The 24746-nt window shown below is 49.8% G+C and overlaps 1 protein-coding gene and 1 long non-coding RNA gene across 5 annotated transcripts in view; both read right to left on the bottom strand.

Moving 5' to 3' along the window:
- Window positions 1-3358: 3358 nt before the first annotated feature.
- On the bottom strand, window positions 3359-7104 carry LOC144580771 (uncharacterized). Of its 2 annotated transcripts, XR_013530893.1 has the most exons (3): window positions 6961-7104; window positions 6620-6775; window positions 3359-3551 (listed from the first exon to the last, which is right to left on the bottom strand). It is a non-coding gene; the product is annotated as an uncharacterized LOC144580771 (long non-coding RNA). The 2 variants fall into 2 exon arrangements; XR_013530892.1 differs by having other exon boundaries at window positions 6620-7104.
- An 864-nt stretch (window positions 7105-7968) lies between these two features.
- The window catches only part of CATSPER3 (cation channel sperm associated 3), a 74180-nt gene continuing 57402 nt past the window's right edge, over window positions 7969-24746 (bottom strand). The window contains exons 3-9 of one of the 3 annotated variants that reach the window (XM_054249589.2): window positions 19957-20196; window positions 17703-17885; window positions 16853-16993; window positions 16355-16474; window positions 15307-15464; window positions 14259-14346; window positions 7969-8456 (exon numbers count right to left, since the gene is read on the bottom strand). In XM_054249589.2, the coding sequence (XP_054105564.1) occupies window positions 8430-8456; window positions 14259-14346; window positions 15307-15464; window positions 16355-16474; window positions 16853-16993; window positions 17703-17885; window positions 19957-20196 (957 nt within the window). In that variant the 3' untranslated portion in view covers window positions 7969-8429. Of the gene's footprint in view, window positions 8457-14158; window positions 14347-15306; window positions 15465-16354; window positions 16475-16852; window positions 16994-17702; window positions 17886-19956; window positions 20197-24746 lie in introns of those variants that run through there. The other 2 variants (XM_035285088.3, XM_003732201.6) reach the window with 2 other exon arrangements.

The raw sequence follows: 24746 nt of genomic DNA, 5'->3' as shown, positions 1-24746 counted from the left end.
CCAGGGCCAGGCTGTTCTAGGAGGACTGAGGAGGCTGGATCTATGAGTCTAGCGAGGCATTTCTCCCTACTGCCCGTAATGTGCCGAGAGCCCACCCAGGGACGTGCGGCTGTGGAGAAAGTGTCCGTCACACAGAACTCACTTCTCACTTCCAATCCATCCCAACTTGTGGGGACTGCCGGCCGCCTCCGCCCTCCCCTGGCTTTTGGAAACTACTGAACAAGACCAGCCTGTAAACTGCCTGTAAAATTCTGCTTCCCTTAAGTAAGTCATTTCTAATGGCAAAACAAAATGTTTGCAGCTGCAGTGGGGGAGGAAGGAGGGGTTGGTATCATGCTTCAGAGTCACCTTATGATGGGGGTTGGCACTGCCCTGGACCCAGGCAAGCCCTAGCTAGGAGTGGGGCGCAGCCATAGGCTTAGTCATGAGCTGACAGCTGGAGAGCCCTGTGCACACATTCTCAAGCCATGTCAACACAGCCTCTGAGGTCAGGAGTGTTGTCCCTATTTTACAGATGGAACCAAAGCCCTGTAGCTGAGCCAAGGTCACACTGAGTCAGAAGGATTTTAGATTCCAAAGCCAGGCATCTTTCCACTGGTTTTCTCACCTTCAGATGAGGAATGAAGAGAGGTCCTCCCTGGAGGATGGTCTGATGCTGTGAGACCTGGAATGTGGAGCTCTGAGATGAACAGGGCCAGATACACAGGCTAGTGGGTGTGGGGGTGGAATAGGGCAGGGGGCTGGAGCCAGACCACCCCTCCCCAAGCGGCTCCAGTCCGGAGCTCGGACCCCTCATTCTCTGGAAACATAAACACAACCACATCTGGACTCAGAGGGCCTCCCTCAGCCTCACACATCTGCCAAGACCAGAGGGCCCTGGTCTCAGCTGAGGGCAGGAGTCAGGGGAGACCTAGAAGGAGGCAGGCTGGAGGAAAGTGAGGAGCAAAAAGGAAGCCTCTGGTGAAAGTCAGGTCTAGCACCAGGTGCTAGGGGAGCCACACAGGGCTCAGGTGGTGATGCAGTGTGGCTGTGGCCAAACAGCTGCACATGGGTGGAAGGGCAGAAATTGTCCCAGAATGACCCCATCATCCATCAAGGATTGTGGCCAAGCAGGTGAGTGAAAGACCCAGCCGCAGGCCCCTCCCAGCTGTTCCCACCCAGCTATTCTGTGGCTGGCAGTCTACAGCATCCAGCCCTTCCCTGCTGCTCCGGCTGCAGGGTCATCTCTGAAGGGGGCTAGGGACTATAGGGGGCTCTGAAAGCCCAATCCTCTGGGGAAAAAAAGGGGGGCAGAATTCCTAGCCTACTCTGCCTGAAGATTGGGGGAGGGGACCCCCATTATTCAACATTGACCGTGCCCCTGCTCTCAGTGCTAGGATAGAGCAGGGGAAACAGACACAGCCCCTGCTCTGCTGGACAAGTAAACAGACGTGTGTAATTACAACCGAGGCTGAAGAAAAACAACAGGGTGCTATGAGAGTAAATGGGGTCTTGCTTTAAACAAGGTGGTCAGGCAAGGCCCTTCTGGGGAGGCGGCTCCATCCCTATGTTCAGTAGCAAGCACCAATGCTGACTGAACCTACACAAGGCCCTGGGCCCCAAGCTAAGTGTCCACTCCTCATTCGTGAGCCCTTTTACCTGCACACAGCCCTGTGAGGCTGCTATGATTGTTTTATTAAAGTGGAATGCCCTGGTTCTCTTCTTGAGGTCCTATTTCCTCCTTTCTGCATTAATAGGACTTCTCTGTCAAAATTTCTCAACAGGTCACTTTAGATGTCATTTGGGGTTTTCCCAGCTCAGCTTTCCCTCCTGGCCTCTGCAGGGTGTCCTCAATGTGAGTCATGATTGACAGTGCTCCTGGCTACACCCCAACTCCACCCCAGGAACTATCCTAGATTCTGGGCCCTCAGTCACCCAGCCTATTTTCCTGAAGTACAGTCTCCCCACCATCTTCTGTGGGCCAGGCCCTGGGAAAGGAACCAATTCCTGCCACCCACTGGGCCTCCGGGGAGAGGCAGAGCCCTATCGGCACCCTGAGAGATGAGTGCTGGGGTTGGGAGGGGCGGTGGGCGCGAAGCAGTGGTGCTCACCCCAGCATGCTCCTCTGGGGGCGCCATGCACCATGGGGCGAGGATGCCTGGACACCTGTTTTTGTTTGCATATCATGTTATCAGAAGCTAACAGCAGGCTCTTCCTGAGCACCAGGCCCTAGCAAGCTCCTTGGAGCAACTTCATGAGGGAGGGATTTTTTGTTCTTATTTTTCACAGGAAGAAACTGAAGCTCAAAGGGAATCAGTAACTTGCCCAACATGGCACAGACAGCTAATGAGGGGTAAAGGCAGCACCTGAACTCAGACCCTCTGACCAGAGCCTGTGCTCACACCCACTGAGCTGGACACTACCCTTACATGAATCACATTTGTATTCAGGAGGGAAAGGAAATCAAAAATTAGAATTCTCTTCAAGAGGCTAGACTCAGCTGGGCTCCCAGCCTGAGACAGAAAAGTCCCCGGGCCCTAGGATTTGCCCTCCTGAGCTTCGGACTATGTGAGAACAGCAGAGGGCACAGGTAGCAGGGATAGAGGAAGCCCTGGGGTGGAGGCAGGCATAGGCATAGAGCAGCTTTTTGGTGAAGAAAGGGCCCTGAAATCTCAATCAGGAAATCCAAGCTCCCACGTCAGTCCAGATTACAAGCTTCTTGTTTCCGAGATGAGGAGCCCCCCTGCCAGGCCTCCTCCCAGCCCCAGCTGGTCTCTACCTCCTTGCCCCTTCCATCAGGGGAACCCCACTCTTCACACTCCCACGTTGCTTTTGCAAGTTCCTGGGTCTGGCCTCCCAACTGGCTGGTACTGTCCAGGGCAGGTATCTACCTGTCAAGCAGCTGCAGAGCACTCAGGAGACATGGCTGCTGGAGCCCTGGCTGGAGGGGCTGCTTTCCTTGAATCAGACCGCTGCCGAGGAGCAGGTCAGGGCGCAGAAGCCTGCTTGTGGAGCAGGGAGGAGGCAGAGGGCAGGATGGCCCTCACAGAGGATGAAAGCTGCTCTGGCTGGCTGAGGCACATGTCTCACTCTGTGTTGTCCCCTGCTGCACTTGACATGTTTCATTTCTTTTATTACATTTTATAGGGGAATGTGGAGCTCAGAGAGCTCATGTAACCTGTCCTAAGGTGCACCACACCACTTTAAGGACTCAGTCCCTAGCCTGACCGCAGAATCCATGGGCTGTGACTATAGGCACTGCCTCCCAGAGGCTGGCCCTGGCAGCTGGACAGGATCAGTGTAGTTAGAGAGCCAGCATGGTGAACTGAGTCAAGCAGGTATAGGCAGCAACCCCTCAGAAGTAAGTGTCTGCACGTAGTAGATGCTCAATAAATATTTACTGAATAAAAGAATTGAGGGATAGCCATCCCTCACCCCACACTCCACAAAACATATCTTGACCCTTTCTCCCTCTCTGCACTCCTTTGGCTCCTCTCGTGTCTTCTTCCGCCACTCACTCACTCACTCCTTGTCAGCACAGGCAGCTCTTGACACTGCTTTTGTAAGTGTTTCTGAACAACAAAAAAACCAAACACCCAAATTCAAAAATGGGCAAAGGACTTGAATACACATTTCTCCAAACAAAATATACAAATGGCCAATAAGTACACGAAAAGAAACTCGACATCACTAGTTATTAGGAAAATACAAATCAAAGCCACAGTGAGATACTGCCTCACACCCATCAGGATGACTATTATCATAAAAGAAAATAACAAGTGTTGGCGAGGATGTGGAAAAATTGGGACCCTTGTTCATTGCTTGTGGGAATGTAAAATGGTATAGTCACTACAGAAAACAGTACGATGGGCCAGGCACGGTGGCTCATGCCTATAATCCCAGCAATTTGGGAGGCTGAGGTGGGTGGATCACCTGAGGTCAGGGGTTCGAGACCGGTCTGACCAACATGGTGAAACCCTGTCTCTACTAACTACAAAAAATTAGCCGAGTATGGTGGCACATGCCTGTAATCTCAGCTACTTGGGAGGCTAAGGCAGGAGAATCGCTTGAACCCAGGAGGCAGAGGTTGCAGTGAGCTGAGATCATGCCATTGCACTCCAGCCTGGGCAACAAACAAGAGCAAAACTCAGTCTCAAAAACAAAAAAAAGTTAGTGGTAGATTTTATTTTATGTCTATTTTTACCTCAATTTTATTCAAAAAGTATTTATGCCCTGCATTACCCAGAGAGGCATTTGGAGGCTGGTTCCCAGGACCCCAGGGGCTGTGTTCACTGTTTGGCAAATCTTTCCCTACAATTCTCTTCAACCAGCAGCCCCTTGGAGGCCCAGCAATAGCAGACCTCTTGCGTGGCCCTCATCCTGACTCTGCATCCTTCTATGCAGCATAGCCGTGGGACTCCATTAAGGACACTTCCTTTATCAAGCATCTACTTTGTGGCCAGGAAAGAGCAACCTGGGATGGATGACTTTTCTTTGTAAGTTTAGCATAAAATTAAATATAGATTCACTATTGCCCTGTTTTTTAATCAAGCTTCTCTGTCAAAAAAGCTAAACAAGGCAAGCTACGAAACCGTCTTAAGCACAGTATCATTTTTGTTCTTATGTATGCACAGAGAAATTTATGGATATGTACAAAGTGTTAAAGCAGCCACCTTTGACAGGGAGAAAATGAGCATTTTACATTTGTCCCTTTCAAGGTTTTTCTGCACTGACAGTTTATCACTTTTGCAATGATGAAATAAAATAATCACTATTTTAAAAATACAAAACCCTGTGACCCGCAGGACAGGGAGTAGCCTTCTGCCCACTCCCCCTGTCCTCCTGCTGAGGTGCCAGTCATCACCTACCTGGGATGCAGCCTCATTTGAGGGGGGCCAGTATGGCAGCTATCAAGTAAACCTTTACAGATTTTTATAGAAATGAAATTTTTGCTTTGAAATACATTCTTCTTTGAACAGATGTCAAATAGGTAGGTGCCAATAAGAGTGTTCAGTGAGAAGAATTTGTAATTATCTTTGATTACTAAGCAAAAGAGTTCAGTGTTTGAAGCAGGTTCTCCTAATAGGGAGTCCTTCCCTCTCCCTTTTGTCCCTTCTTGCACCCTCCCCTCTCCCTAACCTCCAATTCAGCAACCGATCTGCACCCCTATCTTGCCCTGACACACACAACACACACACACAGTGTGTGCCTGCCAGCCCGCATGATCATGGAATCTTTATTAAAGAAGTCCAAATTACCAAGGTTTTACTACACTACTAAAAATAGTCATGCTTACTTAGCCTGTTTAATAAGCACACCATTTCTAATTTTTCTGCCTGAGTAAACTGAAACATCATTCCAGAAATACATTTTTACTGAAACAAGAAGGCTCGCTTTTTTCTTCTTCGTCCACACACTGTTTGCCCTCTTTCCCCCTCCTCTATCTGTCTCCTGTGTCCCCCTCAGCTCCCACCCCTACCCTTTTTTTAAGTTTTCAACATAAAGGGGAAAGCAACAGTAATTTGAACTTGGCTTTCACGAAAAATGGACCAATTTTTTTTAAGTGTTGGTAATTTGTCCTGAAAATGGATATCGGGAGTTGGGCTGGAAAGGCTTTGAAGAATGGGGTTTTATGAGTGGAAAATGCAGCCTGTGCATGCGGGAATGCAAGCTGCAACCCCCTCCGTGCCCGGGAGAGTGTGGCACGTGTGATAATCGCAGCTAATAGCACCATTATTGCTATTATCACATTATATTATTATTCTTCATCAAAATCAGACAATACTTATTAACCCATTTAATTGAACCAAGGGTTTAACATCCCAATGACTTCACACAAAGTGCTCGGCAAACTCTCTAAGACATCGCAGCCACAAAGCGGCTGGCCACTTCGCCGCCTGCCAGGCTGTGGCGGGGACCAGCAAGGGTTTCCCCAAACTGTTCCCTCCTGTGGCCTATCTGGGAACCTTCCAGGACACACTGGGATGGATGCTCATCCCCACCCAGACTCCAGCCTCTTTGTGCATACACATGCCCATACAGACGCACACACCTCTCTCCCCGTCCGGGTAAATGCAACTCAATAAAGGATATCCTTACACAAAAGACCCCACCCCAGGCACGGTGTGGCCAAGGATCCTTCCTCCATCCCCCAAGCTGGCATTCCAATTGTGTCACCAAGGCCAGAATGAATACAAGCACACACAATTCATAGTGAACCCCTGGCTTCTCCCAAGCTTTGCATTAACTCCACAATGCCTCTCAACTCTCCCACAGTCCAGAACCCACAGTGGGGCTACTGAGGCCCACCCAGCCCCCCAGGATCACAGAGACTCACCCCGCCCCTCAATACAGGGATGTCCACTGAGCCCAGGCTCATGGAGGGGCCCAGAAGAGGGCATGATCCCCTTGGGGAGTCAAGGAGCCCAAATTCTAGCCCATGGGTGGGGCTCTTTCCAGGGCATGACTACACTTCACAAAGCCCCTCTAACCCTCTGTCAAGCAGACATTGACCCCACCTGCCTGTCTCTCCGGGTTTCCTATCAGAGTTTGAAAAGACCCTGGATGTGACCATTAAATATTGCTTTCAAGTGGGCTGTTGCTTCAGGGACACAAAACTACTCATTTTCATCTCACTGACCTCCTATTGCTGGAGGATTTCTGAGTGAAGACGCTCTTTCTTGATCAACGTGTCCAGCCTCCCTCCGCTTGCTTTGCTTCCTTGGGGGCAGTGGCACTTCCAAGCCCCCAGCACGGTTGCTACACTGCCCTGATCCTCCACCAGGTCAGGAGCTCCCTGTTGGGTGAGAGGGATTCATGTCCCTCCCTGAAGTCCCTTGAGTCCTGGGCTTTCACCAACCTCCTGCTCTGGCCAGCAAAGCTTAGGAAGGCCCTGCCTCAGCCCACCCAGCCCAGTCTACCTTCGGGTGGGGTGGGGAGGTAAGGGCCAGAGACAAGATCATGGAGGTTAAGAGTACAAACTTTGGAGTTAGGCAGAGCCTGAGTTTAACTCTCAGCACCAGCACTTATTCAGTCACAGAACTTCTCTGGGTTTGTTTCCTCATCTGTAAAGTGGGAAAATATGAAAAGTTATACGTGATGTTTGGCACTATGCCTGTGACGTATATGCACATAATAACTGCTAGGTCTCTATGCTGCCCTCCCCCTCCCTCCCTCCATCAGGATTCTAAAGCTGGCATATCTCAGGCAGGCTGGTCACTGGCATCCAGGTGTTAGGGATGATCTTGTAGTCCATAGTCCCCCTCAGCTGGTGCTAGAAGAAATATCTATGGGTAGAGGAATTAAGGTCTGATTCAAGGTAGGGTATGAAAGGTCAAGGGTGAGAGTATGAGAAAGGAGAAATCAAGGCTAGTGGGAGCAATCTGGGAAGGCTTCCTGTTAGAGGGGGCCTGGTACTCAGCCCCCTCTAACAGAACAGATAGGTATGCAGGAGTAGAGGTGAGACTGAGCCAGGCAAAGGGGATCCCTGGGAGACATGGGAAGAGGAAGACAAGACAGATTAGAGAGAATAGAGGGGCCTCAGATGCCAAGTGAGGGGGATACAGCCACCCTCAGAGGCAGTGGGAATGAAATCTGGCCAAGTCAATGCTTTGCTTACCATTATTCCCATCCCTTAAAAGCCAAACTGCCCTGCTGAGCATGTAAGACCCTCAGGATCCAGCTCCAGCTTACTGCCCCAACCTCCAGTCCCCGCACTGCCCATTCCACAGCACAGGCTGCAGCCACACTGACTTCTCCGCCCTCCCTAAACCCTCAGTGAGCTCCCACCCTCTCTTCTTTGTGCATTTGGTTCCTTCTGCAGAGAATGCCCTTCCACCTACCACAGAGACGCATGTATAATGTTTTCAAGGTAAAAACTGTTGTTTTTCCTGATCATAAAATACATACTCATTCTTAAAATGCAAAACATTCAAAAAAGTGTGAGGACAAAATTAAGATCCCCCAAACCACTATGAATATTTTTATGAATATCCCTGCAGACGTCCTTCATCAGACATATGTGTCTATGTGCTCATTCATTCTATATGCCCACTCGCTGTTACAAAAAGGATGCCAGATCCCATGCTGCTCTAGAAAGCCACTTTTTTCACTCAATACAATATCAGGAACATCTTTTTTATTGTGTAATCATTCCTTTTAATGCCCACAACTATGGATTCATAATAACATAGCCAGTTCCTCACCAATGAGCATTTAGGTGATTCCTTATATTTCTATTATCATAAGCCACAGTAAACATCCTTATCCATGCATCTCTGTACATTTGACATTTATTTAGCTCCTTGGGATAATTTCAAGAAGTAGAATGACTGGGACCTAGAAATGCACATATGAGATCTAATCCACGTTGCCTTATGAGAAGGCCACACTGATTTGCATTGCCATAAGTAGACAAGGGTGTCCATTCTCCACATCCGGGGCAATCAACCCTAGGTTTTGTCTTTCATCTTTGCCACCTAAAAGAGAAACAAAATCTCTCACTGCCACTTTATGTGTGGTGTTTTATTTATTTCTTTTTTTTTTTTTTTCACTTTAATGCAGATGGTGTCACATATGTACAGTTCTGCAGCTGGCTTTTCCCACCAATAATGTTTTCTCTCCTTTTCCACTTGCCCTTTCAAGGGTCAGATAAAAAGCTCCAGCCAAGAGCCTCTCAAGGCACCCCCTCCAGGGGCCCACAGCTGCCACTCCTGCAGATCAAGTTATGAGTGGGTGCAAGAGCAGGCAGAGGGAACTGCCTGCAAGTCGCCACCCAAGAGGCCAGCCATGGGAGTGTCTGGACAGCTCTGCAGGACACTGACCAGGCTGGCGCATCCTGCCTGCTGTAACCCGCTCATGCCTGCTCAGCACATCCTGACCTCAGCCAAGCTTCCATGTGGGCCTGCTGTACTGGACCCAGGGAAAGGTGACGTCTAAGCCAAACCTCTCTCTCTGCCCAGGCTGTAATTTCCTGATTAGCTGCCGCAGTCACCACCCTCTCTGCACACACTGACTGCTTCCTGATGTCCTCCCAATCGCCAGGCTCCCAGGGCTCCCAGGGCCAGCAAACTTCAGAGCCTGGACCAAGGATTGAGAAGGTGCCAGTGAACTCAATGGCCAACTGAGGCCTGTCTGAGCAACCATGCCCACCTCCTCCCAGAGTCAGGCCCCTCTCAGAAGGGAATCATGGCTTGGTTTCTAAAGTTGAAAAAATAGCTGCTTTAACAAGAAAAAGGTCACTATGAGGCAGTAGAGCAGAGGCACCTGTGTTCAAATGCTGACTCTGCCCTTTAATGATGACCTTGGCCCAGTGTGTCTCTGAGCGCTGGCTTTTCCACCTATACAGGGGGGCAATTCCTTAGAAGATTGTTGGGTGACACCATGGCAGAGTGGCTAAAGAGCCAGACACATTTGGTTGTGAATCCTGGCTCTTCCCCCTTAGTCGTACAAACTTAGATAGGTTACACATCTCTTTGAACCTTAGTTTTGCCACTTGTTTAATGGGAATATGCGTTGTTAGGTGATTGAAGTCATATATTTAAAAAGATCTTAGAAACAGAAATACTGGCAAAACAGAGGGCACAGCAAGGAGAACAGGCTATGCCACTGAAACTGTAGCCTGACCTCTGTTTGGATCCCTCCTTCTCTGGGCCAGCATCAAGTTTTCTTTTTTCTTTTTTCTCTTTTTTACATTGTAGAGATGGGTTCTCACTATGTTGCCCTGACTGGTCTCAAACTCCTAGCCTCAAGCGATCCAGCTCAGCCTCCTGAGCAGCTGGGATTACAGGTGTGAGCCACCACGCCCAGCTCCAGCCTCAAGTTTTAAAGAGTTCTTTTTATCTCAGACCCCAATCCCAGGCTTGAAGTAGCACTGGAGAGAGAGGAAATCAGGGGCAGTGGTCCCTAAATGCCAAGTTGGAGGACAGTGAGTTTCTGCTGCTGTGAGGACACCACCACTGGTGATGAGGACGGTCCTATCACCAGTTCACACGGGTCCCACTCACTCTGCAGTTTCCCAAGAGTTTTGAAATAGGCTCTTCATCCCCTTATGGCTTCTTCCACACTTCCCTTCTGATACTTTAGTTTCATTTTGGAAGAAGACAATCATACTTGGTGCCACCACCCTCTGGTATGCTTCACCTGGAGGCCCCTGATCCCAGCTAAGGGCTCAGTCCATGGAAAGCCCTCTTAGCATTTCCCACTGTTAACCCAATAGGTCTCTATTATGCAGGGTGATCTTTTATAAAACCCAAATATAACCCAGACTTCACATGGTCTAATCTGTCCATGGGGCTTCATTTTTTAACGGTACAGCAACCAAAAATAATTCTAAGATAATTCCAATCATCATTTGCCTCTCTCAGAAAACACCCATAGGGATCCTGTTGTTGACCCACAAGGACAGTTAACCTCTCCTTGGTCCTCTCCAGGGCACACACACCAGCTGTGTCATAGCTGCTGTCCATAGTTCCCAGGCTCTCAGCCCCCAGATTTTGCTTCCTTCATCCCTCCCTTGTCCTGGCTCCCTGTTGTGTATCCATCCAGCCCTGCTGGTGTTTTAACTTTCCCTCTGTTTTGCCCATTACCCTGATTAACCAGCATGGAGGAGGATGCTGAAGCTGGCTGAGAAAGCAAAAACACTCCCCTTTCCCTCCACTCCAGCTCTGCAGGCTGGGCTCTCCACCATTCCCTAATGCCACATCACAGAGAGCCACAGTAAAGTCAAACATAGAACCTGGGGCAGGTGCAGCCTGTGGCTGACCAAACACAGACAAAATTCTTTGTGGCACAGTATGGGGGAGAGTGGGGATGCCCATGTGTTGACAGACTTTGCACCATCGCATTTATCTCTTTTCCCTCTTTCCAACCCCTGTGACTACAATCAGAACAACCACCTCTTCTTTCTGAGTTGCCTAGTCAGGAATTCAGAACCATCTTCTCTCTTGAGGGCCTGTAGGACAACACAGCAGACCCATGTGGGGCCAGGGACAAAGCCTGACACAGGTGGAGATGCCCAGAGAGCCAGACCTGATCTATTGAGGGCCAGTTTGTTCTAGGAGGTATCTTAAAGATTCAAAGAAAGCCTCAAGGGGCACAGTCTCCAGCATTTCAGAATCAGATTTCTAGGGCCTATTGGAATGGAGAGGAGCATTCACATTCTCAGTCACTGCCTGGATATCCACAATACAGGGCCTGCTTCCCACTGGTGGAATCAGAAAGCAGATTTAAAGAAAGAAAATCCGGCCACCTTCCCAACACCTCCAGCCTTGAATTCCAGATCCTTCCCACAAGAACTGGGGGAGGGCTTGGGCATGACCAGGAGAAGACTTGGCCCTGGGTCTTCTGCATTCCCCGTATGGCCCCCAAACTATCAGGCTGGCAGGCTGGAGATGAAGGAGCCATTCAGGGTCAAACCTACTAGATCCCAGGGTCCAGGGAGAGTGAGGAGGGTCTTGCTTTCCACAGCCAGGCGTGGGTAAGCAGAGCCACTTCTGCCCCAAGCAAATCAATTAAAGGTCTTGGCCAGGCCTGTTTGAGTTGGTGAGAGCCCAAGTGGGAATTCCAATCTGCCAGTGTTTGCTTTGCAGGCGAATAGAGCCAAACAGAAATGCTGCTTTGGGAATTTGTGCCAAATATCCATCAGCTTGCTCTGCCAGCAGTGCTGGGCCGGCCCTGTGCACGTCACCTCTGCCCCCACCAGCTCTCTGCTCTCTAAAAGCCTTCTTCTTGTGCCCTTAAAGGCAGCTTGCCTCCTGATAGAATTTGGCTATGTGTCCACCACTCCAAATCTCATGTTGAAATGGGATCCCCAATGTTGGAGGTGGAGTCTAGAGGGAGGTGTTGGATCATGGGGGCAGCTCCCTCATGAATGGCTTGGTGCCCCCTCTCCATCATGAGTGAGAGCTCACTCTGTTAGTTCACACGGGAGCTGGTTGTTTGGAAGAGTCTGGCAGCCCTCCTCCCCTCTCTCTTGCTCCTTCTCTCACCACATGACACACTGGCTCCACTTTGCCTTCCACCACGAGTAGCAGCTTCCTGAGGCCTCACCAGAAGCAGGTGCTGGTGCCATGCCTCCTGGACAGCCTGCAGAACCACGAGCCAAATAAACCTCTTTTCTTTTCAATTGCCCAGCCTCCGGTATTCTTTCATAGCAACACAAAATGGACTAATGCACCCTCCCACACCACACTCTGGTGTCTGGGTCCAAAGGCTGCCTTCCTAGGCATGGGACCCAGGCCTTCCAGATCTGATGTGCCTTTTGCCCATTCTGAACCAGCTCCATCTCAGGGCCCATCATACCCCTGTGCAGGTTTCTGACCTCTGACATCCTGCTCTCAGCTCCATACTTTCCCCACAGCCACCCTGATGACCTCACCCCTCTCAACCCCTGACCAGCACAGCCCACTATAGGTGCCCCCAGCAGAGGTGCAGGGTTGACAGTGAGGAAGCGTGAACCATGAGCTGACTGCCTCTTTTCTCACATGCCTATGGAGATTTGATCCTTGTAGCCAATCAGTTTTATCATTGCATTTCTCATAGGAAATAGGTGAGGTTTCAAAGACCAGACACTTTGCCCAAGGTCTCCCTATTAGGGAACCCAAGTCTCCCAACTCCAAAAACATGGCACTTTCTACCTTGCCTCACTGAGGCCAATTTTCAAATCTTTTGTTCACTCTCAGATGCCTAGGGCAATTCCCAGGATGCCTGATGGGAGTAGCTGGATATGTTTTAGCATTCCCATGGCTACGTTGGCACACCCTGTGTGAGCAGCTGGCAATGTCTGCTTTGCCCCAGCCCTGAACTAGAGCCATCAGCTGGGGCCTGTCTGCCCTGCTAACAGGGCTGCACCCATAAGAGCACCCCTGGAAGCCAAAGCCTGGAGTCATCCCTGCGCATGTCAGACCCAGAGCATCTCCCCCTGCCAGGAGGGGCACAAACACCCTATGGACCCCAGGCCAGCTTCAGGGCATGGACACAATGCTATCTCCATGCAGGAAGTGGCCAGGCTGCAATTCCTGCCCTCAGAGGATTCCCCCACAGCACCTCGATAGGTCTCACCCTGAAGAGCCATCCTTCTTCCACACTGCTTTCATGATTCCCAACGTGGCCCTGATTCTCTCAACTCAGCCCCTTGACCCTGAATTCAATTATTGTCACTTTCTCAGGAAAACTGGTGGGATGACTGTCTTCCCCACACAACCACGAGCACCAAGAGGGCCAGGGCGAGACCATGGGTTTTTTGTCATGGAAGCCCCAGCCCCCAGCATAGCTCTTTACTCTACCCCATGCATTTTCTGCTAACCTGAATGCCCAGTGTGGGTACAGGGCCTTTCTGCACCCAGCTATAGGTGCCAGTTGTAGAACATACCTCCCCCTCTGTCTGAGGTGGCACAGCCAAGGTGACAGGCCTCAGGCATACTCCCCAGCAATGGTGTAGAGTGGGCACTGTCAGGCCTCTGGGCTGGCCAGTCTGGAGCAAGGAGTATCACCTGTGCTGCACTGCCCTGCACTTCTGGGGCCTTCAGATGGCTCCATCATGGCTAAGCCAGACAGGTGCCAGGACCTTGGTAGCCCTAGTAGTCATTTGGCCAGGAATGACAAAGAAAATACCACCTAGCCATACGAGGCAGCAGCCCAAAGTGCTGATGCTGCTGGACCTTCCTGGGCTCTGTGCAGAGTGCCCTGGCATTGCCAGCAGGCTGCTCCCCCAGACTGAGCTCTAGGCCCACACAACAGAATCCTGCCAGTTTTAGCTACACCCCTTGGGGTGAGCCTAGGAGAAATGAGAGTAACCTTCCAAAGAGAGGTCTCTGTAGCAGTGGGTCCACAGAAAAAGATGCAACTCTGTCAGTATGAGAACACCCACACCCAGATCAGCAGGGCCACCCCAGCTCAAGGGGACCATGTGCTTCAGAGAACAGCTGGAGGCCCTCTTGATCTATGGTCCTCAGGCAGCTTCCCCAGTTCCTTGCTGCTAGGTCCAGGGAACCTAGAGCCAGCATGGCCCCTGGATGTGGCCTCTGGCCAGGACAAGTCTTGAGCCTCCCTCTTGCTCTTCTTGTGGTCTGCATGTCCTGTGGTGAGGGACTGGGGTTGGCTCTAGGGAATCACGCTTCATGAGCACCTATCCAGGCCTAACTCTCAAAGGTGGAGAAATGCCATAATCACAGCAACTCTGGAGGGGCCAACTCAGAAAGCCTGTGTTTAATAGGGACCTGTCACAGTCTGCAAGGCCCTCAGCACATGGGTGCCTCCATGCCCAGCTACTTCTCATCCACCTTTTCCAAGGACTGGGGCTTCTTCTGGGGCAAGTCTTCCAGCACCAGGCCCAACACATGTGCAATCTCATAGTACAGCTCTTGAAGCCTGAAAAATGGAGCAGGAGGAGACAAGATCTGAGGTGAGGGGCAGGCTCCAGGCACCCCTGGCCCCACTCACCATACATTAGCACCTGCGCAGGTGTAGGGTCAAAGAAGAGCAGGAACCTCAGAGCCAGATCAGGCTGGGTTGGAATCCTGGATCTGCCACTCTGCCTGGGGCCCCCTGGTGCAAGGGATCTTACCTCACATATCACATCGGAAATAAATTCTTAGGCTCTGAGAGAAGTAACTGTATGGGGGTGCCCAGAGAGTGACTGACCCCCTGTTGGGTTAACAGTGGGCATTCCCCAACGCCTTCCTTTTTGTTTCTCCCAGCTCTAAAGCCCTCCGGGCAGCTTTCATTGAGAAGCTGGACTAATCACACCTGTCCTCACTGAGGAGCCCACTGAGGCTCCCTGGCGCACACAGCCAGATTCTTACATCCTTCCTGCTCAATAATGGCTGCTCATAATCCCAGCCGACCCACGCTGAGCACAAGTCCTGGGCCAGGTCAAGCTCAGAGCTTCATATATATGGTTTTCATTGAATCAGCCCAGCAGCCCCTCCTGTGACAGATGGGAAAGGGGAAGAGAAGTGCTCAAGGCCACACAGGAAGGTAGTGGCACAACCAGGCCAGAAGCTAAGGCCACCCAGTGGTCTTTCCTCTGTGCTCTGTAAAGGGGTTAGTGAGGAGAGGCCTAGAGACTTTAAGGAGCTGGCATTTACATACAAGTCAAGAGGGGTTGGGGAGGGGCAGGAGGAGCAGATTTTCCCCCAGCCATGGCCTGTCCACACAGCAGCCCATGGAATGTACACATGGAATCCTGCACCCCAAGAAAGCCAAGTTCCACCCACCCACTGCCTATCAGCACATCAGCCATCAACCCCTTCACTCTCCCAGGGCACCTGACACAGCCCGACCTCAAGGAAGCCCCAGAGACCAGGAAAGGCAGGGGTTGGAACTGACTTGTGGATAGTCATGTCCTGGTAGTCCAGAGTGGAAAAGTAGATGTCAATGAAGGCTAGGCTAGTGGCAAAATCATCTAAGACCATCGGGTCAGTGTGGCGCAAGGTCTTCTTAAAGTTCTCCACCAACTCACTGAAACTTTTGCAGTCAGCGTTTTTCTAGAGAGGAAAGCATAATGAGAGAGCAGTGATGAGGAGGTGACAGCCGAGCTATACAAAAAAATGGGGACCCTCCAGGATGGGCCCCAGGCAGAGGCCTGACCCTGGCCCTGAGAGGAGGCTTCAGCCTGGTCACAAGTTCATCCTGACCGCTTCTGAGCCTGGGCCCCCAAGTGAGGTGGCCACCATTGAGGACAGGAGGCACATGAAGTCCAAGTGAGGCTCAGCACAGCCTCTCCCAGCCCTGGACAAACCTTGGGCACAGTGAAGACAGGGGCATGTCTCCACCCCAGAGAAGAGGCCAAGGAGGGATGTACCCACCAAGGGAGGAAGGCCCAGCAGAGCACCTGAGGCTCAGCATGGGAGGCTCAGAGCACTCAGGCTCAGAGGGAAAATTTACCCTGCTTCCTCATGGTTGCATCATGCTTGACAGGCAATCGCCAGCCTGATGTGCTCATTCTTGTTTTGGTTTTAGGTATGTGACAAAACCAAGGTTGTTTGGCACCCTATCAGGGCCTCTGCATCCTTGTCCACTCAGTGGCCTGGGGCCATGGCTGTCTGGCACCCACGAGCTCTCAGGAAGAAGCTTCAGCACAGACTGCCTGGCCCCAAAGGGCCCAGCAGCGGAGTTCTGCCCACAGCAGCGGGAGACATTATAATCACAGCACTCAACACTCCGAAAGGTGCAGAGAAACACATAAGTGCCGACAGTCAAGGCTGATTCTATAGAATATGGGAGGAAAGTGGGTATCTTACCTAAGGCTGCAGGCGCCTGAGGCTACCTGCTCTCTACCCAGGCCTCACAGTCCCTCCTCCTGGCCACCCCATGAGCCTGACGATCAGGCTGACAGCTCCACCCATCTTTCCACCTGCCTGTGGGGGCCACTCACCTGCATGTGCATCAGCCTGCTGATGTCCTCCTGCTGCCGCTGCAGAATCACCTGCTTCTCTTCCATGAGTGTCATCTTCCGCTCCAACGTCCGCTCTTGCTCAAACTTTTTGATGGAGTCCTAAAGTCAGAAGATGGAGGTCAACTGTGGGCTCTCGCTGCATGCCCACGCCCAGTCTTTCCTCTTCCCCAGCCTTGCACTGCTGCTCAGGTCCTCAGCAGGAGCACTTCTTCCACCCAGGACCAGCCCCCACTCAAGCTGCCAACTGCAGCTTCAGAGGCTTCCTCAGCCCCACCGTCCTATTGACCACCATCAGCAGGCAAGGCAAATGCACTGGCTCAAGGAGGAGGGTTGGGCTGGGTGAGGGACAGGCCCATCCAGCCACCTCTACTCCACTTCACTGGGAAGACACAGCTTCAGGTCCTCCCTGGAGACTTGCCCCATAGCTCCAGCTGCCACACCTGCCCTGACTTCTGATCCTCACAGCCATGGCCTCACCTCTGTGTACCTGATCATCACACCCACGAACATGTTGAGGAAGATGAAAGAGGCGAGCAAGATGAAGATGATGGTGAATGCCCGGCTCAAAGCAAAACCCCGATTGTCCAGCTGCTTCTGCAGGTCTGTCCAGCCATCAACCTGCTCAAGCAAGGCAGGGTATGCTGAGGGCCCTGGGCCCAGCAGCACAAGGCCTCCTCTTCACCTTCGCCTATGCTAGGGGAGTCCCAGCTCCACTGAGGAGGAGGGTGGCTCTGCTTCGATGTCAGTCCCTCAGCACCTCCCTGTCCACTGGCTCCAGCACATACATGATGGCCTGGGAATGCAGAGCACCCCTGGGTGGGGATACCACTGACCTACATGGATTAGGGTCTCTTTTCTCTAAACCTCCCAACTTTCCCAGAAAGATACTGCCTCTCTGCCAGTCCCAACTTTAAAAAGATCCCACTCTTTCCAGAGTCCAACAGAATCTAGATTTCTAGATTTGAGTTTTGCATGCTTCTTCTAGGTGGATTTGTGACAACCTGTTCCTCAAAAGGCTATGTGACATGGGTTTCATTTATAAATTAACCTTAACCCAAATGAATTATCATTTGAGAACTCTGAAACGTTTGATCACCCCGTGAGACATGTGGAAGCACTCTAAGGAGTCACAGGCCTACAGACAGCGACGGAGCCCATGTGATGGGCTGACCTGTAACGGGGAACATACCTCAGCTTCCCTGGGCCCAGCTGAGCACCTGGACATGAAGCAAGCCCCATGTGAAGCCCCACATGTCCACACGCTCATACCACCCGGGCCATCCCTTCCCAAGGCCCCTGTCCTCACCACTGTTCCCAAACACATTACCGTGGCCAAGCTGAAGAGGGTGAAGAAAGCCACGGGCAGGTTCCCCCAGTTATCATAGTCACCCCTGTCTTGAGATCCAAATAGGCAGAAGCCCAAGATACCAAAGATGTACATGAGTAGGAAGAGCAGGAGAAGCACAGAGGCCACAGTGTAGACTGTCTGCCTCATGGCGGAGATCATCATCTGCAAGGCAGGAACACTGTGGTAGGTGAGGGTGCCAGGCTGGGCGAGCTCCAGGGACAGAGGTCCATTCTGCCCAGTTCACAGCTGTCCCCAGCAACTGGTGCCATGCCAGTTAGTTGGTTGGCTGAATGAATGAACTAATGAATTAATGAAGTGAATCAGAACTGTGCCCAGATTGACAGCTGGATCAATCTGACAGTGCTTTACCAATATCTGACACCCTCAGTCACTTCTCTCAGGTCTGAGGTGACCACACCACTTGAACCCCAACCTGGCTGTGTGGTCATCTCAGGGCGTCCTGCTCCTGCTTCTCAGCTGAGGGCCAGCCCTGAATGCTCTCTGCTCCAGGCCCAGGAGGAATAGGGGAAACATTGTGGGAGTGAGAATAGAGGGCCGAGAGGAACATGGCTCCCTGGTTGTTGTCGACCCCACCTTCACAGGTAGGTCCCTGTCTTATAACCTCAGTCCTGCCCCATGTGAAATGGGCATTTGTCTTATCTCCCCACTACATTGCCCATTTCGGGGGAGCACCTTATCATTCAGTCTTCCTGCTCTGGAGTCTTGCATGCAGTAGACACTCAATGGATGTTCATATACTCAGACATTTCACAGACATAATCTCAAGGCAGGTAGGTGTTATCATTCTTCCCATTTCAAAACGAGTGGTCAGAGACTCACAGAAGCAAACTGTCTTGGCCACAGTCACACTCCAATAAAATGGCAGAGCTGGGACCAACTCTCAAGGCCTTTGCCCCATGCCACTAATGACCCTGAGCACAGAGACTGTTCACTGGTTTAGTACTAGGAAAGAAGGTCCTTAGAGCTAGGGAACAAGACAGTACCATTTGGACAGTTTGGGGTAACCTGGGAAACAGGGATGGTCCAAGGGTCCTGGGCTGCCCTGTATGTGAAATGGTCTGGCGCTGCCTGCAGGGGTGAATGCACACCAGATGCCTCCCATCTCTCCTTGAGAAGAGAAAAGTCATGTTTTTGGATTAATTGTAAAAGAGCCAAGATTTTTTTTTTTAAGCCTTCCTCCCCACTAAAGGCAGGATTTCTTTCCCAAGGACTACTAAGATGAAAGCAGTAAATTCTCATGAGAAAAGCTGTGATGAGATGTGGTCTGCAGATTGGGTTTTGGGTGGGAAGGGAGGAACACGGGGTGGTAGAACCCAAAGCCTGCGCAGAAGTGTTGCAGAGAGGCCTGATTGGGCTCCCACCTCCAGGCCACCCCACAAGCTGGTGCCACCTGAGGTCCAAGCTGAGCGACCTTGACAGCAGCAGTAGAGGAACAGTCACGCTCTCCTGGAAGCCCCATATAGGACCCATGACAGCTGGCCTTTGCCAGGTTCTTTAAGCACAATCCAGGCAGGCTCTCTTCGTGTGTAGTCTAGAAATCGGCAGAAATCCAGTCCCAGGAGAGGGCTGCCCAGTTCCCCTTAGGTCAGAGCCAAGCAAACCTACTGTGTGCAGGACAAGTGCCTGGGGCACGGTTCAGAGTAGTGGGGTATCCCTGAGGTTCATTCTGAAACCTTCCGAGTCAAGGGACTGTTGGTCAGTCCATGGTTTTCAGCAACCCAGGAAGACTTCTCAGGAGTAGCCCTTCCAGAGCCACCCTAAGGAAGCACAGAGACTATTCCCAGCAAGACAGCAGCAGACTCGCAGCTGTTTGGGGAAAGCAGCTAGTAGCCTCGACCACCAAAAAGCCAAGGCTTCCTGGGCATGTAGTTCAAAGGATGTGTCACATGAGAAAATCTTTGGATTTTGAAGCATGAGAGAAAGGAAAAGTTCAGACGGCCTCTGGAGTCAGACACACTTTTCAAATCTCAGCTCTGACATTTCACTGCTGGGTGACCTTGGGCCTCAATTTCTTCATCTGTAAAATGGAGCTAAGAATATTTTTCTTAGAATTATTTTAAGATTGAGATAATGCTGGCAAAGATCAATCTGCCACACATGTTGGACTCAATAACTGGAAGATAGTAGTAGAGTCATGATTTCCTCAGGGTCTCAGTGGCAGAAGGGCCTATAGCCTGCCCTCCCAGCACCATGGCACCCCCAGTGCACTTACCCGGATGCCCTGGCTATATCTGATAATCTTGAGGATGCGCAGGGACTGCATGCCATCAGCGACATACAGGTAAGTGAACTGTTTGCCCAGGAACCTGCGGGTGGTATAGGGGAGAAATATAATGATGATGATGACCACATCCATCACGTTGTAGCCATCCTTCCAGTAGTCAGTGGGGTCCACGTAGACTTTCATGGCCAACTCAGAGATGCAGATGGACACAAAGAAGATCTCCGAGAACTGCAGGGTAAACGAGGATTGGAGAAGTCAGAGTGAGCTGAACAGCCCTGGAGTCCTGGCCTGATCCTTGCCTGAGCCCGGGAAGGGGTGCTCCTAAGTCACCCTCATGAGAGAGAAACCCAGGCAGAGTTCCTGGCACATAGCAGATGCTCAGTGTGCCTGACTCCCTTCCCCTTCTATGTCCTTGCTACCCCCTGGCCCTATGCCTGAGGCTGGGCCTGACCCTGGGTACTTGGGAATGACTGCCTGGCAGACAGAATGACTGTACAGGCTCCAGTGTGTCAACATGTCAGACAACCTGAATATAAGGTTTCCCAAGGGACAGTCACAAGAGTTTTCTGATCAACCTGAATATACAAACTTTTAGGAATATAGATGAAATACTCAGATATCTACTTATGTTTAATCTATTAACTTAGTTCTACATATTCAAACTGTTTCTGAAGAATATTCTTTTACACTTGATGAACCAATCTTCTTCGAATTCTTCGCATGGATCTGTAACGCTAATGGCTTTGTTTTTACCAAGAAGTACTCTTTGTGTCCTCTAAATGTTTCCTTCCCATCAAAATTGATGTATCTTGACTATCATGCAAATCAATTCATTCATTCATTGGAAGAGCTGTGATTGAGCACCCACCCTGTGCCAAGCAAGCATCATTTTAGATACTTGGAAATACAACAATGAGTAAGACAGAAAATGTTCAGCCCCCGGGAAGCTCACAGTCTAGTAGGAGAGACAGAAATAAATGCTGGAACAATGTATATAGAATATAATGTCAGGCAGGAAGGAAAATAAACCAGCCAAAGGAGATAAAGGAACTGGCAGGGTTGGGGGGAAGAGGCAGTCCTGGCAGCTATTTTAGAAAAGGTAGACGCAACCAAACACAGAAGGACAAATATCACATGTTCTCATCATATGTGGGAGCTACAAAGGTGGATCTCATGAAGATAGAGAGTAGATTCATGGTTACCAGAGGCCAGGAAGGGCAGGGGATGAAGAGAGGTTGGTTAATGGTTACAAATACATACTTAATAGAAATTAGACCTGATGTTCAATAGATTAGTGGAGTGACTATAGTTAACACCAATCTATTGTGCATTTCAAGATAACTAGAAGAGAATAATTCAAATTTCCTAGCATGAAAAAAAGATAAATATTTAAGGCAATTATCCTGATTCGACTATATGAATGTATCAAATTATCACATGTACCCCAAATATGTACATCTAATATGTACAGGAAGAAGGAAGGAAGGAAGATGAGGGGAGGGAGGGAGGGAAGAAGGAACCAGGCAGGCAGGCAGGCAGGAAGGGAGGAAGGGAAGGGAGGGAGGGAGGGAGGGACGGAAAAGGTGGTCAACAGAGGTCTCACTGATGCCAGAAATCAAGCCAAAATAAAAAATAGGGGAACACTGAAGAAGTGAAGGAATGGTGAGCCCAACAGCCGTAGGGTGAAAAAGAGGCTGTTCAAGAAACAGCAAACTCATCATGCCTAGAACAGAAAGAGGGAGAGCAGAGCAGAGAGGGAGGTAGAGAAGCAAACTGGTAAGCCTTGTAGGCCTCATGAGGACTTTGAGTTTTAATCTCAGCCCTGAAGGATTTTGAGCAAGGAAGTGATCTGAACTAATTTACATTTTTGAGAGATCTCAAAACGATTCTTGTATGTTTTACTGTACACACGTCTGAAGTATCTCTCGGATATATACCTACGAGTGGAATTACTGTGTTATAAGATATGAACATCTTAACTTCACTATATATTGGCAAATTGTTTTCTGAAATTGCTGAACCAATCTACTTTCATATCAGCAATGTTCCTCTTTTTCTGCATCCTTGCTAAAACTCTATCAGACTTGTTAATTTTTGTCAATTTGATGAATATGAAATAGTATTCTATTTTTAAATTTTCATTTCTCTAATTACTAATAAAGTTGGACATTTTTATATGTTTAAATTATGAATTGCCTGTTTCTAATATTTTGCCAAATTTTCTACTGAATAGTTTTGTCTTTTTCTTATTGATCTGGAAGACATCTTTTATACATTTTGAATCCTAATGCTTTGCCTGTTATATGTGTTATAAATATATTTTCCCACACTGACTTATCACATTGACTTTTCACTTTTTTTATAGTCTACTGTTTTTATTTTTATTTTTTTCTTTGAGATGGAGTTTCGCTCTGTCACCCAGGCTGAAGTGCAGTGATGCGATCTCGGCTCATTGCAACCTCCACCTCCTAGGTTCAAGCAATTCTCCTGCCTCAGCCTCCCAAGAAGCTGGGATTACAGGCACCCGCCACTATGCCTGGCTAATTTTTGTATTTTTAGTACAGATGAGGTTTCATCATGTTGGCCAGGCTAGTCTCAAACTGCTGACCTCTGGTGATCTGACTGCCTCAGCGTCCCGGAGTGCTGAGATTACAGGTGCGCACCACCACGCCTCACCAGTTTTATGTAAATTTCAGGATCAGCTTTTTGAAGACAGAAAAATCCCTGCCAGATTTGTTATTGGAATTGCATTAATCTTACAGATTAACTGGGGAGATTGCATCCTTAAGAAATGGGCCTTTCTATCCATAATCTGGTCTCTTGTCTCCATTTCTTTATAGCTTCTTGAATGATCCTTACACATTTTTATATTTTTCTCCTTAAAGGTTACACAAATTTAGATTTTCCTCTAAGTACTTTTTACTTTTTGTTGTTGTAAGTGCTATCTTTTTTGTTACTGACATATCACATTTAATTAATTGTATTTGTTAGTCCTATATCCAGCAAATCTGCTTAAAATTTATCATTTATTCACTTATTAATTTAATAAGCTTTCATATTCTTTTGGGATTTCTATGAAGAATCATATCACCTGTGAATAATGACAGTTTTTTAGAAAACACCTCTCTTGAGAAGATCAAAGATGGCCCTTTAGGAGCAGCTCAGGATTGCAGCTCCCAGTGAAAGCGCAGAGGTTGAGTGGATGCTGCATTTCCAGACAGACCTTTATTTCCCCCAGACCAGGAGATTCCCAGGCGGAGGAGCCCCACGGGTTGCCAGCGTGGCTGTTTTGGCCAGCGTGGCTGTTTTGGCCAGCGTGGCTGTTTCAGTCAGCGTGGCTGTTTTGCCAGCACCCCAGCGCAGCGGCTCTCCATACAAAATTCACTGGTCTGGTTGCCCTTTTAAGCTGGCAATTGGAGCTCCAAGAAGGCAGATTCTCCCATTCATCTGATTAAACGGGTCTGAAACAAGGAGCCAGGCCAGGAGATTCCTGGGCAGCACCGTTTTTACAGCTGGCGCAATGGGTTGCCGCACACTAAATAACACAGATCCCAGCGCCCTTTCAGCAGGCACCTGGAACACCTGGGAGAGAGTCAACCGTTCAACTTAAAAAAAGGCTCTGAGGTAGGGAGCCAGGTGATCAGGCTCAGCGGGTCCCACCCCAACAACAACAACAACAACAAACAGCAATTGGAAACACTCAGGGTTGAGAGTTTCACGGCAACCACAGCTGAACCCAGGATGGTGCAGCTCAGTGGGGGAGGGGCATCCACCATTACCAAGGCACTCTACCCCTAAGGAGGTAGTCCACCATTGCTGAAGCAGCCTGCCATTGCGCGGCAACCCACCATAACAGAGAGAGTCCGCCATTACAGAGGTGGGCCACCATTGCCAAGGCAGTTCTAACCACACCCATACAAACAGGACTGCAGGGAAGTTCACACGGCATCAGGGTGGAGCCCACAGCAGCTCAGCAAAGCCTCTTCAGGCAGACAGTGGCTAGGCTGCCTCCTTGCTGGGCAGGGCAGCCCTGAAAAAACAAAAGGCAGCAGCACAATGGATACTCATAAATAAAGCCCTAACTCCCCAGGACAGAGCACCTGGGGAAAAAAAGGGGGCTTATGAATTCTGCTGCAGCAGACTTAAATGTACCTGCCTAGCAGCTCTGAATGAACAACAGAGCTCACAGCTCAGTACTTGAGCTCCTATAAAGAACAGACTGTCTCCTCAAGCAGCTCCCCAACCCCCATGTATCCAAAGAGTCACCTCACAAAGGACTGATCAGACTGACATTTGGAGGGAATCATTCTGGAACAAAGATAGCAGAAGAAGAAACTGGTAGCAACCCTTACTGTTCTGCAGCTGCTGCAGGTGATCCCCAAGCAAGCAGGGCCTGGAATGGACCTCAGCAGTCCTACAGCAGAGGGGCCAGACTGTTAGAAGGAAAACTAAGAAACAGAAATAACTTCATCATCAACAATCTGGACAACCACTCAGAGACCCATCTGAAAATCAGCAACTACACAAACAACAGGTGGATAAATCCACAAAGATGGAAAGAAACCAGTGCAAAAAAGGAAAAAAAACACCTGAAACCAGAACACCTCTCCTCCTACAAGTGATCACAACTCCTCACTAGCAAGGGAGCAAAGCTGGATGGAGAATGAGTGTGATGAAATGACAGAATCAGACTTCAGAAGGTGGATAATGAGAAACTTCTGTGAGCTAAAAGAACATGTTCTAACTCAATGCAAAGAAACTAAGAACCTTGAAAAAAG

The sequence above is a fragment of the Callithrix jacchus genome, chromosome 2, assembly GCF_049354715.1.
Source record: "Callithrix jacchus isolate 240 chromosome 2, calJac240_pri, whole genome shotgun sequence".
NCBI lineage: Eukaryota > Metazoa > Chordata > Mammalia > Primates > Cebidae > Callithrix > Callithrix jacchus.
This window is presented reverse-complemented; position numbering and strand designations above follow the sequence as displayed.